This window comes from Grammomys surdaster, unplaced genomic scaffold (genome assembly GCF_004785775.1).
Source record: "Grammomys surdaster isolate TR1022 unplaced genomic scaffold, NIH_TR_1.0 126612, whole genome shotgun sequence".
Lineage (NCBI taxonomy): Eukaryota > Metazoa > Chordata > Mammalia > Rodentia > Muridae > Grammomys > Grammomys surdaster.
Window position 1 is genome coordinate 2158070 of NW_021621401.1, and position 15858 is coordinate 2173927.

General features: G+C 48.7%; 1 protein-coding gene across 3 annotated transcripts; it reads right to left on the reverse strand.

The window, feature by feature from the left end:
• Positions 1 to 5210: 5210 nt before the first annotated feature.
• Positions 5211 to 15365, reverse strand: Zscan10 (zinc finger and SCAN domain containing 10). 3 transcript variants are annotated; one of them, XM_028761008.1, is made up of 6 exons: positions 15196 to 15330; positions 9730 to 10189; positions 8341 to 8605; positions 8089 to 8153; positions 7873 to 7930; positions 5211 to 6962 (listed from the first exon to the last, which is right to left on the reverse strand). In XM_028761008.1, exons 2-6 carry the CDS (start codon positions 10120 to 10122, stop codon positions 5398 to 5400), a joined length of 2346 nt encoding a protein of 781 aa, XP_028616841.1. In that variant the 5' UTR covers positions 10123 to 10189; positions 15196 to 15330; the 3' UTR covers positions 5211 to 5397. The 3 variants fall into 3 exon arrangements, with proteins under 3 accessions (XP_028616841.1, XP_028616843.1, XP_028616842.1); XM_028761009.1 differs by having other exon boundaries at positions 5214 to 6962; positions 9730 to 10181; positions 15196 to 15365; XM_028761010.1 differs by lacking the exons at positions 8089 to 8153; positions 8341 to 8605.
• Between the last annotated feature and the right edge of the window lie 493 nt (positions 15366 to 15858).

Consider the following 15858-nt stretch of genomic DNA (forward strand, 5'->3'; position numbering starts at 1 on the left):
AGACCTGTGCAGAGGGGAGACCCTCACTCAAGTCTCAGAAAGTCGCAACTACCCAGTAATCTGCTCGAGACACCGTGAACCGGAGCAAAAGCGAGGTTTATTCGGGCATGTGACAGCTAGCTGCTGGTCAATTCGTATGCCCACGCAGGAGCTGAATTGACCCCGACAACCAGTTTGAGAGGGGTTTTTAAAGGGAAAAACCACAAACCAAGGAATGGGGAGGGGGATGAGGGGTTGCTAAGGTGGCATAACATAAAAATAGCAGAACATTCTAAAGGAACCCAACCTACGTGAGTCAGGGTCATGTGAAAACTCTCTGTACGCTAATCTTTCTCAAGAATGTGGTCCTGCCCTGTGACTGAGGCCTTGCCCTGTCACTGCGGTTACCACCTTGGTTCCCAGCTTGGTTCCCAGCTTGGTTTCCAGCTTGGTTCCACCTAGCTCACCTACATTCTTTCCTTTCTCTTTGCGGTTGGCCAGTTCCAGTAATAGTGACTGTTCTTTCCACATTCCTAACTTGCTTCATGGCTCAGTTTCTCAGAAAATTTTCCATGTCCTTATTAAGAAAGACTAAAGAATATTTTATATGTCTAAAAAGGATTCTCTATACCCAGTATCTATAATTTTTCACTCTACAGAAGAAAGCAGCCCCGTGAAGATGGTCCTACCCTGACAGTCATTTGTCCCCCTTGCCAGTGTGTACAGTGTTGTTTCAACGTCTCCGTTCTTGGGAAGGCTTTGGAGGGCCTGTCTTTCCAAATTGATTGTCCAAGGTAGATGAAATATAAGCATGTGAGTGGAAAAAAAATCAACCTAGAATAATATATTAATTTTAATCAAGTCTGTGATTGCTTATGGCATCAACTATTATATTAAACACTGATCAAAAGCAGTAATGTCTGGAGCTGGACCCTGGGTCACCCAGGACATCAAGGAACACAAGCGTCTCTTGGAACAGACAATGGGAGGGGACCCATCTGTTTTTGTTCATTGAGACAGGCTTTTCAGGCACTGAAGAGATGGGAGACAGGACTGCATTGTCCCGTCTGTGTGGACTTTCCTTCCCTGCCTGCTGCCCCCTAGGTAGTAAGTGGTTCCTAACTCATGTAAGTGGGTGTCCATCTCCCAGCTCAATTTCTCCCTCATTGTATCCCATGTCTGACCCGTGGCCCATGCCCATTTCAACTTTTGAGGGCTAGTCTGGGAGCAGCTGAGGGCCAAGTGAGATCAATAGAGGTTACAGAGACAGAGAACACCTGTGGGCTGTGACGCTCTCAGAGAACTGCAAACAGGTGGCTGTAATCACCACTGCTTGTCAACACCTCTGGAGGCTCAATGAGAGTGAACATATTTCACTAATAACTGTTGTTATGGAAAGAATGCTTCATGATGACAGTTTTGAGAGGTGAGACCACAGTAGGTACAAACCATGGGGCTAGAGGGTTGTGATAGACTTCCATCATAGACACAAAATGAGTCATGCATAAAAAATGTCTCAAATGACCAAAGGTTCTCTCTTGCCCAGTTTGTTCTGTAATAAACTGTCATTCTGTAACAGTCAAAAAACAAAAACCACATTTATTCTAGAATCTCTTACATTATGTGCATATGTGTGGGTCTCTAAGTGCCAACGCCTGGGGAAGTCAGAAGCATGGAGTACCCTGGATCTGCAGTTACAGGTGGTTGTGAGCCACCTGACCCTCTGAGAGCAGGACACATTCTTAACCACTGACCCATTTCTCTGGTCCTCCCCACACACAATTGGTTTTAGCCTTTAGCACTTTAGGACTTTAGGGCTTTACAGTACCAGGCACGGAACCTCTCAGTGGATCTCAAAGGCAATCCAGAAGTAGTTGGTTACCCCGTAGCCTCCATGACACTCTTTCACAAGGGCACACAACCTGATTGTAAGGTACTAGGGAGACATGCAGACATTTGTCAGATTCCGTCAGGAAGGAGAAGACGATGGCTAAACGTGACTAGAGAAAGCAGAGTATTGAACATGGGGTAGCAGGAACTGGGCAGACCTCAACCACTCTGCCTTGCTGAAGCTGAATCAGGGTTGGTAGAAGCAGGGGCCTATTGAAGGAGAAAGAATGCAGGGGTGGGGTGGGGGGAAGAAGCAAAGAGAGGGGAGACCAGAGGAAAGATGAGCATCATGAAACAATGGTTTGAAAGCTACAGGTGAACGTTTCCAACTATTGTTACTTTATTTAGTCTATTGCACACAAAAAGTGTCATATTCAAGTGGTTACTGTTATTTTCAAAATATAACAGTAAGCCAGGTATGGTGGCTCCTGCCAAAAATCCTAAAATCAGGAGACTGAAGCTGATTCCAGCACCAGATATATGGACTAGAAAGGAAGTTTCAAACAAGCCTAGACTTTGTAAAGTGACCTCACCACCCTCTCTTCACTTACCGCAACCCACCTGGGATGGTGAGGAAATAAAGGACAGACACACAGACAGAGCATGCACAGACAATCTTGGGTCAGGTGAGGGTGCACACACTCTGATGGAATGGGACCTAGTATTGCCACACCCTGAAACCTCAGAATGTTTATTATGCACAGCACAGGGGGAGGGGTTGGCTAATCTCAGTATGAGATCTCTGTAGGACAGCAGTCTTAGGCAGTAAATGTCCAGGCAGAGGACGAAGCTGCAGGTCTGGATTTTTATCCATACTGATCAATCATATGTAAACACTCTCGGGCAGGAGGAATATGAGCTTTGCCAACTTCAGGTTTGGCCCGAGGCTGATATGGAAACTGCTTTGAGTTCTTGGTCTTTGCCATGGCCATGAGTACACTCAGGATTTCAATCTTTCAGGGCTCCCTCTGCTCCCTACGCTCACAACTAGGGAAAAGGAGGTCTCATAACAAGACTCTATAACGGGGAAAACTCAGGAGAGTTGGGTACGTTCACTCCGCACAGGGGTTGAGACAGCTATTCTTGGTTGTCAACGTGGCTACGGCTACATTGGAAAGAAACTACAGTACAGAAACAGAGGGCACACCTGTGAGAGATTTTTTGTTAAATTTGAAGTGAGTGAATCCACTTCTAGTCCAGTCAACATCTGTGATCCAGATGTTGAGGTGGGAAGACACCTTTAACCTGGGCCACACCTTCTGCGATATAAGGTGGCTATATAAGGACATAGAAGAAGGGAGCGTTCACGCTTTGCCTGCTGACTAGTAGCACTTCCATCACTTCATTGGAATTAGAGCCTTCTCCTCCTCGTCCTCCTCATCTTCATCCTCCACCTCATCCTCCTCTTGTTATTTTTGATACATGGTTTCTCTATGTAGCTCTGGGGGGGGGGGGTGTGGGGGGTGTGGGGGGAGTGTCTCTGTAAATTCAAGGCTGGCCTGGTCTACATTGTGAGTTCCAGGACAGTAAGGGCTATGACGAGAAATCCAGTCTCACAGTAAGTAAATAAAGGCACAAGAGTAGTTGTGGCCAACACAGACTATTTCTTATTTGGAGGTGACATTCCTGGGAAGTATGTTTGTAGACACCACTGTTGAAATGAACGCACGCGGAGTTGCCTGTTCTGTACTATGTCATTGTGAAAACATAACAAACTGATGAAATTTAACCCAAGGAGTTGAAAAAGAAACCGTTACAATGGGTGCGGGGGCTACAGTCCCCACTTCTACAAAGGCTGCTGGGCCACGCTCCCACCTCTACAAAGGCTGCCAGGCCACGACCCCTACTTCTCTGGACTCTGCCTAACTGCCCTGTATCCTAATCTTTTGTTTTGTTGTCGTTCTTTTAATTTATTTACTCTATATCCTGACTGGAGTTTCCCTTCCTTTGTTGCTAGTCTCAAACTCTCTATATAACAGAGACAGGCTCTGAACTCATAAACGGCCATGAATATACATGCAGATAAAACACCAAACATAAAAAGAAAATATTAAAAGGTATTAGAGTCGGGCAGTGGTGGCTCACGCCTTTAATCTCAGCACTTGGGAGGCAGAGGCAGGCAGATTTCTGAGTTCGAAGCCAGCCTGGTCTACAGAGTGAGTTCCAGGACAGCCAGGGCTACACAGAGAAACCCTGTCTCAAGGAAAAAAAAAAGTATTAGAGCCAAGTGAGGTTACACACACACACACACACACACACACACACACTGCTTTGTACTTCCCCATTGTGAATGGTCGGCTCTTGGTTCAGTCCTGGGTGGAGCTATAAAGTAGCAGCATTTCATGGGGAAGTCCCCCAGGAGAAACTACTCAGCTTTTTCCTTGAAAAATAGCCAATTACCTAAACATGAAAGGAGATGACAGAAGTTCTACATCCATACTTCTTTTTTTTCTTGAAGCAGGGTTTCTCTGTGTAGCCCTGGTCACCCTGGAACTCAGTCTGTAGACCAGGCTGGCCTTGAACTCAGAGATCCGCCTGCCTCTGTCTCGAGTGCAGGGACTAAAAGTATGTGCCACCATCATGCTTCTTCCTTTTTAAATCCTAATTTACCATAAACTACCTGACTTACAGGCAAGGAGGCAGCTGAGACTTCCTGCTATGTGATGTCCATGTATGAGACTGATGCTCAAACCAGCGCTCAATGAGGATTATAGACGGTTAGCTGCTCTCAAGAGCCAGCCATTTGCCTTGCTAGCAGATTTTGTTCATAGCTGGCATGCTCAGTTTGGGAAAATCACAATAACTGTACACCAAGTTTCCCAGAGTACCCCACTTAACCCTGGATTCTAACAAGTTCCTCAAGCCACGGGAAGCCTGAAATGTTGTGTTAGCTAACCATGATTTTAGGAAAAGGCCCAGGGAAAGCCCAGGGTGACAGTGCTGGACTTCTGCCCACAGCTGGTTGTCACTGTTGGTCATCTTTGCCCTTTCATTCTGCTAGAGGACCTTCTGAGCCATGAAGGAGATGGAACCATGTCACAGAGGGGAAGGTGGAGACTGATAGCACTTTGCTGGTCTTAAACAAAAGACAGAAGAGGATAGCTCAGTGCTACAGCACATGGGTTGCATCCTCAGAATATGGGGAAAGTTCAGTAGGTCAGATATTTGCCTTGAAGGTCGGAGGTTTGAGCCAAGCACAGCATAAATGACACACAGTGGCATACACCTCTAATCCAAACACTCAGAAGGTAGAGGCAGGAAAACCAGAAGTTCAAGGTTACCCCAAACTACACGATACCTTGTCCCCAAAACGGATAGAAAGAAAAAAAATCAGAAGGACCAATTTTGAGAAGGCAGCTTTACTTAAAAACTCTAAAAACAAATCCCTGGAGTCAGGGGAAGAGGTAAACGGTGGGAAGGCTGAACGTGGAGGAAACGGGACGAGATATGTGTGAAGGGGCCACCATGGGCAATCATATTCATGCAGGGAGGTGCACATGGGACAAGGCTGCAGGAACACGGGTGACGCTAGTACAGCGACTCCCGGGCATGGGTCCGCAGGTGGCGCAGCAGGTGTGAATTACGGCTGAAGCCACGGCTACACACTAGACAGGAGTAAGGCCTTGTGCCTGTGTGAACCAGCAGGTGGCGCAGCAAGTTGCAGCTGCGATTGAAGCTCTTGCCACACTCAGGGCACTCCTGGGGGCCTTCCATTTCTTGATTTGACGCTGTGTGTGTGATCAGGTGGCGCTGCAGGTGGGCATTGCGCCGGAAACTGCGGCCGCAGGTTGGACAGCTGTAAGGCCGTTCGCCGGTGTGGCTGCGGCGGTGGCGGGCCAAGTTGGAGCTGTTACGGAAGCGGTGACCACAGATGTTACAGGCGTGAGGCTTCTCCCCCGTGTGGATGCGTTGGTGGCGTGCCAAGTGGGCATTCTGGGTGAACCCCTCTCCGCATTCGTTGCATCGGCAGGGCTTCTCCCCCGTGTGACAGCGTACGTGGCGAGTCAGGTCTCGCATTTGGCCGAAGCTTTTGCCACATTGGGTACAGTGGAAAGGCCGGAGGCCGCCGTGGGTCAACAGATGACGAGCAAGGCCAGCTCGTCTCAAAAAGCGTTTGCTGCACTGAGGACAGGCGTGGGGCTTCTCACCTGTGTGCACCTGCTGGTGGCTGGTCAGCTGGGAATTTTGGGTGAAGCAGCGGCCACAGACCTGGCAGGAGAAGGGTCGTTCACTGGTATGGACTCGCCTGTGGGTCATTAGTTGCTCACTTTGTTGGAAGGCCTTGCCACAGTCACTGCACACATAGGGCTTACTCTCCTGGCGAGAGCTAAGGCTGCCAGGGTCTTCCGAGGACTGATGGTCCTTGTCCTTGGCATGGATGCGCAGGTGACGCTTTAAGCTAGAGCGCCGCTTGAAGGTCTGCCCGCAGTGGGAACAGAAGATGACTGGCACCTCTGGTACTTTTGTCTTGCCTTCTGGGTTTGGTGTGGGATTTTGTTCCTGGGCATGTGCCAACAGGTGCTTCATGAGGCTGGAGCGACGCTGGAAGCCTTGGTTACACTCAGCGCATCGGAAGGCAGGCTCAGAGGAATGCGTTAGCAAGTGCTTCGTCAGGTGTGAGCTCTGACGGAAGCGGTGGTTACAGAGATGGCAGGCGTGTGGCCGCTCGTCTGTGTGTGTGCGCATGTGCAGCTTGAGGATGGAGCTGCGTCCAAAAGTCTTCCCGCACCGTAGACACCGGAAGGATCGAGAGCTTCGGTGAGATTGCGAGCCAGGGTGAGATTGTAGCTGGTGGGCCCGTAGATGGGACATCTGTGGGAAGCTTATCCCACAATCTGTACATATGAACTTCACCTCAGCCTGGGGCTCAGGGGCACCTGCAGTCCCTCTAACCTCCACAATTTCACTGCTGTCAGCAGGAGTACCTCCCCAAGCAGCGCTGCTCGTCTCCTGCCCTACAGTCTGCGTAAGAGGCTCTCCTGAGACTCCAGGTTTCTCTGCCTCGGACTCTGCTCTGACGTCGATAGGCCAAGTAGTCGCTTTATGTTCCTCAACTTTAAGTTCCTCATTGTCAGGCATTACGCTTCCAAATCCTGGGAAAGAAGCAAACGCAGAAGACTCGGAATGGTGGCTCACGCCTTTAATCCCAGCAAGTAGGGAGGAAGAGGCAGGTAGATTTGTGAATCTGCTGCTTAGCCTGGTCTATACAGACAGTTCCAGAACAATGAGGGCTTCATAGAAACCCAAAACAACAAAAAGATGAGGAGGAGGAAGTGCAGCAGCAACAGTAGCCCCAGCATTATTATTATTGGCTCTTCCTGAAAGAGCTACTAGACATCATCAGATCCTGATGGGTCCAGAAGCGGAAGAAACCCAGGATTCTGCAAAGCTGGTGATGAACGAGAATGCCTTTGCTCTTTACTCCTCCAATTCCTGCTATTTTCAAGACAGCATCTCCATATTCCCTACAGCTAAGAACCCTACCACCTCAGCCTCCCAAATGCTCAGATTACATCACCCAGTACCACATCCTTTGAAAATTTAGGTCCATTAAATATACTCAGTGTCACCCAATAGTCTCAGCCATTTCATAGCCACTAGCGGTTTATTTCTTGACCACTTCCTTTTTTTAGATGTGTATGTATTTTGTATGCATGATGTATGTATGTCCACCATGTACATGCAGTGCCCACGGAGGCCATAGCAGTGCAGGCCTCTCTAGCCCCAACACTCAGGGGGTAGAAGTAGGAGGATCTTGAGTTGAAGATCAGCCTGGGCTACATAATGAGATCATGTCTAAAAATAACTGGGAAAAAAAAAAGGCACAAAGGCCGTCAGAAAGTGCAAAAGGGAGTTTCCTAGATTTGGTTATGGGTACCATTAAGCAATAAATAAACGAAACAGAAGGCTGTCTCAGCATCTATCCAGCAGAAGGTTAGAGCGCCAGATGGTATCTGGAACTGTGAGCGGTGAGCTGTCAGTGGCCGTGACTGAAGAGCTTACCAAGAGGGTGTGCAGGCCAAGCTCTCTTCTCTGAGGTCTCCTCAAAGGTGAGAGACTCCTGCAATGAAAACCAAGACCGACTATGAGTAAAGTGTGGGCTCTGGGGCCTGAGAGGAACAGAAGCCCACTGGGATTGAACAGAAGGAAACATGGACTACCAAAAGCCAGATGCTAGCGAACATTCTGGAGCCTGAGATAGGGATTGGCTCAACTTACCAACACAGCTGCCAGCTCTTGGTCTCTGGAATTCTCCTCAAGCCATGAGTGGCCCTGGGTGGGGTCTGACAGTGTTGGGAGACCACAATGATGTTAGAAGGCAGTATTGCCAGCTATGTAGGGCTTTAAAGACATGGCCACCCACCCCTCAAACCATGAAGCTATTCCAGCACTCTCCTGCCACATACCCCTCCCTGATCTCCAGCCCCCACCCACACATCCAGTCTGTCTCCCGGGACACCAGCTCCTCACTGTTTTCTTGTGTGTCCTGGAGAATCTCCTGGGGCTCTGGGCTCACTGGCCAATTTGAACTTGGGGCAAGCCTCCACTCCTCAGGTTCAGAGTGCCTCGCAGACACTGGTTGAGATGGAGGTAATTCATTCAGTGGATGCAGGGCTGGAATCTCTTCTGAGGGCAACTCTGTCTGGGGGCTGTGGCTGGGGACCTGGGAAGGGCTATTTTGTTTCTCTGAGATGACGTCTGCAGGGGCATTCCTGGCAGCACTGAAGCTAAAATCCTGTTGAAAACATCTGTCTTAGGAGGCAGACAGGATGCATGCCGTACTCTACTGAGTCTACCAGGATAGGACAGAGATAGGGAGCGTTACATAGTTAGAGGGTAAGCAGGAGTTTGTGGATGTGACAAGGGACAGGAGAACAGAAGTGACGTTTTCATAGTCTACATTATAAGTACACACTTGTACTTCATACCGTTGAAAAAAACCTACATATAAATGCTTCTAATAACTTAGTGTGCACACACACACTGTCAACGGTTTGATCCAAGCTAACCTCTGTGCTGGCCTTGGAGGTACAAGGTTGACAACAGGAGCAGCAACTAGGCACAGTGTTTAAGAAGTGCCCAGACTCCAGGCGGTGGTGGCAAACGCCTTTAATCCCAGCACTTGGGAGGCAGAGGCAAGTGGATTTCTGAGTTCGAGGCCAGCCTGGTCTACAGAGTGAGTTCCAGGACAGCCTGGGCTATACAGAGAACCCCTGTCTCGAAAAACAAACAAAAAAAAAAAGTGCCAGACACAGACATCAATGGAACAAGGAAAGAGGGTAGGGGTGATAACGAGAGTGACCCAGGCATGGCAAGCACTAGAAATGGCACCAGAGGCTGGGTGTGGTGGTGAACGACTTTAGTCCCAGCACTTGCAATGGGTCACAGTGTGTTCAAAGCCAGAATGGATTACACAGAGATATTGGACAGCCAGGACTACATAAAGAGACCCTGTCTCAAAAAAACAAACCCAAAAAACTCAACAAAACAAACAAAAACCCACCACCACCACCACCAACAAAAACAACCTTGAAATGTGACTGCAGGGATGGCAGTCTGAATGATACCCTGTCTTGACTGGAGCCCCTCCCCCTTCTTGCTGCCGGAGATAAAAGGCAGTTTCCTGGTTTTGTTTAAGGTGTTAACCTGCTGCCTCTAAACACTGGCTCTCTGTATAAAGGGCCACTGAAAAAGTCAACTCCACGAGCTTGCTCACTGCCTTTGTTGTGATGGGTAGCATGAGCTCTAGGATTCTAGTCACAGATGGAGGCCAGTGGAATTTGCAGGTTTCTTCTTGAGGTTATCAGTCTCTGTCCACTCACCCCAGCCCCTACAGGTCTGGACCAGTCCCCAGCTCACCAGTGGTCCCGTGTGGCTGTTGTCTCTGGGCACGCCCTCCAGCAGCTGTACCACCTCCTCTCCGTCCCGGAGCAGATGGCCATGCAGTCGGCTCAGCACATGCGGGGGCAGGATGCTCAGGAACTGCTCCAGTACCAGCAGCTCCAGGATCTGCTTCTTGGTGTGCAGAGCCGGTCGCAGCCAGTGGTTGCAGAGTTCCCGGAGCCGGCCCAGGGATGCCCGTGGCCCCATATCTTCCTGATACTGGAAGCATCTGAAAAGCTGATGGGCCACCTCGGGCCTAGGCCTGGCCTCTGCGCGCCTGGGATCCTCCTCGCCAACCTCATCCTCCTCCAGCTTCACTGCTCTGGAATGCTCTTGTTCCAGGGCATCTGGGACTGGTTCCGCCAGCATCTTTCACAACTCCTGCACCTGGGCCGCTCTTAAATCCCTTTCTTCAGCTCCTCCTACACCTGTGGAGCTAAAGACCCTGCAGTTAAGATCTGCTACAGGAACCAGATACCTGTTTTCTCAACACTCAGGTTGTGGAGACTAGAGGACCAGGAGTTCAAGGCCAACCGTATCTACTTAAGAAAAGGCACACAAAAGCACCGTATAAAGCAGGGAGGTAACCCCTACTTGAGTTCCAGGAATTAAGAACTATGAACATGGGTCAGGCATAGTGACTCACTGAGGTCTACATAGAGTTCCAGGATAGCTGGGACTAAATAGAAAGACTGTGTCTCAAAAAAAGAATATGGAGCTGGAGAGGGGCTCAGCATTCTCAGCAGGTACATACCAAGTTTTAGGCTAACCTGGGCTAGGGGTGGGGGTGGGACTTGGTGAAGGTAGGAATGTAGATAGTTTGCAATCGGGAGCGCTTGCCACAAAAGCACAGGGCCCAGAGCCCTGATCTCAGTATCCACATAACAATATGGCTCAGGGGTTAAGAGCACTGACTGCAACTCAGTCATCTATGACAATTCACTTTCAGAACTCCAGTTCCAAGGATGTCTGACACCTCTTCTGGCCCCAAGGGCACTGTACACATGTAATGCACAGGCACATGTGCAGGCAAAACACCTCCACACAGTAAATAAGTGAATCTAAAAAAATAAAATTAAAAATTGAATGTGGCAGGGCTGGAAAGATGGCTCCGCGGTTAGGATCACTGGCTGCTCTTCCAGAGGACCCAAGTTCAATACCCAGCAACCATGGGTGGCTCACAACCATCTGTATGAGATCCAATGCCCTGTTCTGGTGCATCTGACGATAGTGATGGTGTTCTCATATACATAAAATAAATAAACCTTAAAAAAAATTGATTGTGGCTTTCTGAGTCCTTTCCTACTGTCAAGGGTGATCACTCAGGGCAGTAGAAGGTGAAGACAGAGTAATTATGCAAGGGCAGAAAAATCAGGTAGGGCTGAGGGCTGGGGTAGAGTGCCTGCCAAGCACGCACAAAGCTCTGGGTTCAGTGCCCAGCCAGCACCGCACACACTGGGCGTAGTGAGGCAGGTCTATAACCAGGAACGGGAAGCAGGAAGACCAGAAGTTCGAAGTCATTCTCAGCAGCTACATACCAAGTTTTAGGCTAACCTGGGCTAGGGGTGGGGGTGGACTTGGTGAAGGTAGGAATGTAGATAGTTTGCAATCGGGAGCGCTTGCCACAAAAGCACATGGCCCAGAGCCCTGATCTCAGTATCCACATAACAAGCAAGACATGTTCCCATATATGCCTGAACCCTACTAATGTTGGAGGCAGAGACAGGAGGATCTGTGGAGATTGCTGGCTGCCAGTGTAGCTGAAAAACAAACTCAAGGTTCAGGTAGAGATCTAACCCAAAGAACAGAGGCCAACAGTTAGAATGGGGCACCCAACAGTTAGAGTGGGGCACCCTTAGTGGTGTCTGTCTTTGCACTCCCATAGGTGTGCACACACGGGGTTATATGCATCACACACACACTCTCACAAACAGAAACTGACCATTCTGGATGATTGTCCTGTAGTACACCCATAGAGAAGTGGTGTGACTTGTCACCTGTCTTTCCCTTCTATTAATGCGGCCACTAGGGGCACTGTGGAAGAGACACTAAGGACAGAAAATTTTATCTCTTGGAGCTGGAGAGACATCTCAGTGGTTAAGAGCACTTGCCACTCTTGTAAAGGACCCGGGTCCTGTCTCAGTACCCATATGGTGGCTTCCATGCACCTGTAACTCCAGTTCCAGGGGATCTAGTGCTCTCTTCTGGCCTCCAGGGATCCCAGATAAGCAAGCAGTGCAAATACATGCATGTAGACAAAACAGTTGTCCATACAAAATAAAAATAAATAAACCCTTTACAACCCTGTTTTTTTCATTTCAATCTTTTCAGGTCGGTAGCTTGGAGAAACAATTCAACAGGTTTTATCTTCCCCATAGGACATCGGGAAGGGATCTGGATTCTTCATAATCAATCAATCAAGCCTTAAGGTGGGCACTGTTCTAAAGCAGATTTATAATCCACCCCCCTTTTTTACATTTGAAAAAATAGTTTGAGTACACTATAACAGAGCTGTGGGCTAGGGAGTGACAAGAGTCCCACCACCTAGCTTTGCGTTCAGCTGTTCCTCATCTCCAGGTGTGGTTACAACTCTCACTTTCTCCGCCATCCCTCCAGCTAGCAATGGGAAGCCTTGGACTGTCCACCAGGGGGCACTAGTTCTACAGGCACAAGCCCCTCCTCCCACATTTCCTCTCACTCATAGGGCAACTCCTTCCTTCCTAAGGACTAGACTCAATTCAATTGTCCAGCTCAATCAACTCTTTCAGGACTGCTCAGAAGGTTTAGCTCCTCTTTCCAGGCTGGGCATGGAACCCAAAACTCAGAGTCTCAGGAATGTTAGGCAAATACTCTACGGTGCCACATGTCAATCGGTTTAAGTTCCTTAGAATGGTGGAGCTTTGGCTGTCTTTCCCAAGCCGACCTCGATTTCCCCCTCCCCCATTCTCACTAACAGTAGGAGTTCCGATAGGGGGATGGGACCTTCGAGACTCAGGCAGAACTTTCCACCCCAGCACTGAGGCCGAGAGCAGCACCACACCGGTGGGCAGACATCGGGGCTTGTGGTCCTTGTTTTCATCATTATTGATTAAAAGACATTATCAAAACTAGCCAGGGTAGGCAAAGTGTCTCTGCCCTAGAATTTTGGATAGATAGTATCCAGGATGGAGAGAGAGTTCTCTAAATTTTCTTCGCAGGAAAGCTTTACTGGATGGAAGTGTTACAGAACAAAGGAAATCAGATTTTAAACTGGCCTTAGGAAAGTCGAGGGATGTGGTGAGAAGTGATCGCCCAGGCCTAACTCCCGGCCCGGGTCAGGTTTTCTCCTTCCTGAGCCTTTCCCTCCCACGCACAGCCTGTCCAGCGCGGGTTCTTTCATTCATCGGCGTTTTTCCTATTGCAATGACCTCTTTCACTTCAGGGACCCTGAAACACATCACCCACTGGCTGCTGTACCCAGTCACTCACTGTTCGTTGCAATCTCCTCCCCTGGCTTGTGTAAGAGGCACTGTGTCGAGTTCAATAAGTTTTTGCCTGACATTTGAAGTGACTTACTTTAATAACTGAACATGTGCAATGAAATAGCAATAATAATAGTAATAATAATAATAGCCACCTTGAAGTCCTAAGAATCAAAGTATGGTTCAAGGCAGAAAAAGTCTGTGACAAACACCCAAAAACTGCGGGGGGGGGGGGACTTGGTAGAGTGCTAGCCTACTAAGCATGCTCTAAGCCATGGGTCCAATCCCCACCACACACATGCCCCCTAAGTCCTAGAACTTGGGAGGTAGAGACAGGAAGATTGATCAAGTTCAAGGCCATCCTCAGCTCCGTTGGGGATTCAAGGATAACTTGGGATACATGACTCTGTCTCAGAAAACAACAAACACATTAGAAACAAAAAGGGGAAAAGGAGAGGGGTTATCAAGTCAGCCACAGGTCGAGTGAGGCAGGATTGAAAGTTTCAGGCTTGCTTGGCCTGCATCTTAAGTGAGGTACAAAGCTGACCCGGGCAACTTAGTGAGATCCTTTCTCAAAAATAAAAACACAAAGAGAGGTTGGAGACATATCTTAGGATCGGGGCATTTGCCCAGTCAGCATGCTGAGCCCTAATCTCTCGCTCACACACGCAGGAAATAGCATAACATCTCGCTGTTTGGAGAAGCATATGAAAAATATGGAGGCACTCCAGGTTCAGAGCGTGGGCCGCTTTTCCAGGGCTTATGAGACTTCCAGAGGTCTTCAAGTCCCAGCACCCACATGGCGATTCCCAACTGTTGATGGGATCCAACTCCCTCTTCTAGTATGCAGATGTACATGCAGACAAACCATCCATACATATAAAATAAATAAACCTTAAAGAAATTAAGACAGGCCGGGCAGTGGTGGCTCAAGCCTGTAATCCCAGCACTTGGGAGGCAGGCGGATTTCTGAGTTCGAGGCCAGCCTGGTCTACTGAGTGAGTTCCAGGACAGCCAGGGCTACAAAGAGAAACCCTGTCTCGAAAAACCAAAAAAAAAAAAAAAAAAAAAGAAAGAAATTAAGACAACTAGAAGATAAAAATCACTGTGGCTGGCCACACTGTAGTAGATGCTAGTGAGTACCAAGTGTTTATCAACCCAGTCAGCCGGCTGATACACACTTCATCCAGCCTGGACTCACTTGCTAGATCAACCTTTTAATGTAACAAGTTCAGAGAGACCAAGAGTGATTTACTCAACAGCTACACTGCTTGCTAATGTGAAAATGGGGTTCTGTACTCATTATTCCATCCTGCCCAATGAGATTTTGCCAGTATCAGCCTGGAGTATGACAGCATAGATTAAAAAATAGAAAATTCTAGATTCAGGTCAAAGGCCCACCTAACCGCACAAAGCAGCTGGAATTTCTAGGTGAGGCCTTCCTTGCCAGTGGGTATCCAGGAGATGGAATTCAGGCAAGTAGGCCTTAGAAAGTCTGTCCCTCCCCCAGGTCTCCAGGACAAAAGGCCTATTAATATGCATCTCTGCAGGGGGCTGGCTGGGTGTGGGGCAAAAAAAGCTCTTTAGTGAACTCTGGCCAGTCTAAACTTTTTAAGTAGGGTAGATACTGCTATAAAATCCACCCACACTAGGGAGCTCAGAGGCCAGAGTGGTCCCTTGCAAGAAATAACACCCTCTCCCTTGCTCAATTTTGTTGACGTGGGCTTTTTGGGTTTTTTGTTGTTGTTGTTTAGACTAGCCTTCCCTCCGGGTGCTGGGAACCCATGGCCTCCTCACTCCTCAGATCCTCCCTCCTGTCCCCAAGGCCACAAACGCATCAAGCCGTGTGGACTTGGAGTCTCCGGCAGTTACCGGCTCATTATAACCAAGACTTTTCTAGCCTTCAACCCACCAATAGGTCCCCAAAACACCCTTCACTCTCCACAATGCTGAAAACCTACACCCCAGCCCTCCAGCTCACCACTCCCGGTACACACTCCGGAGGCCGCGACGCCTGGGGATCCTTGGAGGGACCCAGTATGAGAGGCAGCGTAGGCTAGTCTGTGGAAGGACTCCGGGGGAAATGGAACAGGAAGTTCCCTGCCTGACCCATCCCTTTCAGGTAAGGGGATAAAGGGGATTCAAGGAATTAACCCTTCACCTCCCAGTTTGGGTGGGGTGAGGAAGAGGGAGGAGCCAGGAAAAAAAAATCAAGGCAAAAGTGATGACTCCAGATTTGAACTTTGCCAAACTCACGTAAGAGTTAAATTAATCTAAACCAGAGATTCCCCATCTACACTGGGACAGACTGATGCCCTTTTGGGGACAAGAGCTTCTGTTTTAAGTGCTTGCTGTGTGTAGGCCTCTTCGCTTGTCTTTTCATTGATTCAAGAAATATTTATATCTACATGAGTATCAAACAGCAGGCTCTAAGAACGTAAAGCTAAAATGAGAAAGAAGGCTCTGCCCCAGGTGTATTTGGGGTCTGAGGGTTGCCTTCCAAGAAACAGAAGAGACCGCAGTTGTAAGAAAATAAAACAGGCCAGTTAGAGTATTGAAGACCTTTAATCCCAGCACTCAGGAGGCAGAGGCAGGTGGATCTCTTATCAATTCAAGACCAGCCTGGTCTACATATTGAGTTACA

What these genes read in the sequence shown, in the direction of transcription:
- Zscan10 (XM_028761008.1), bottom strand. Translation starts at nt 10,122, where the DNA reads ATGCTGGCGGAACCAGTCCCAGATGCCCTGGAACAAGAGCATTCCAGA. An exon ending in ACAGCCACACGGGACCACTG is followed by an intron (nt 8,606 to 9,729) that starts GTGAGCTGGGGA and finishes TGTTTTCAACAG; the next exon opens with GATTTTAGCTTCAGTGCTGC. An exon ending in AAGAGCTGGCAGCTGTGTTG is followed by an intron (nt 7,931 to 8,088) that starts GTAAGTTGAGCC and finishes TTTTCATTGCAG; the next exon opens with GAGTCTCTCACCTTTGAGGA.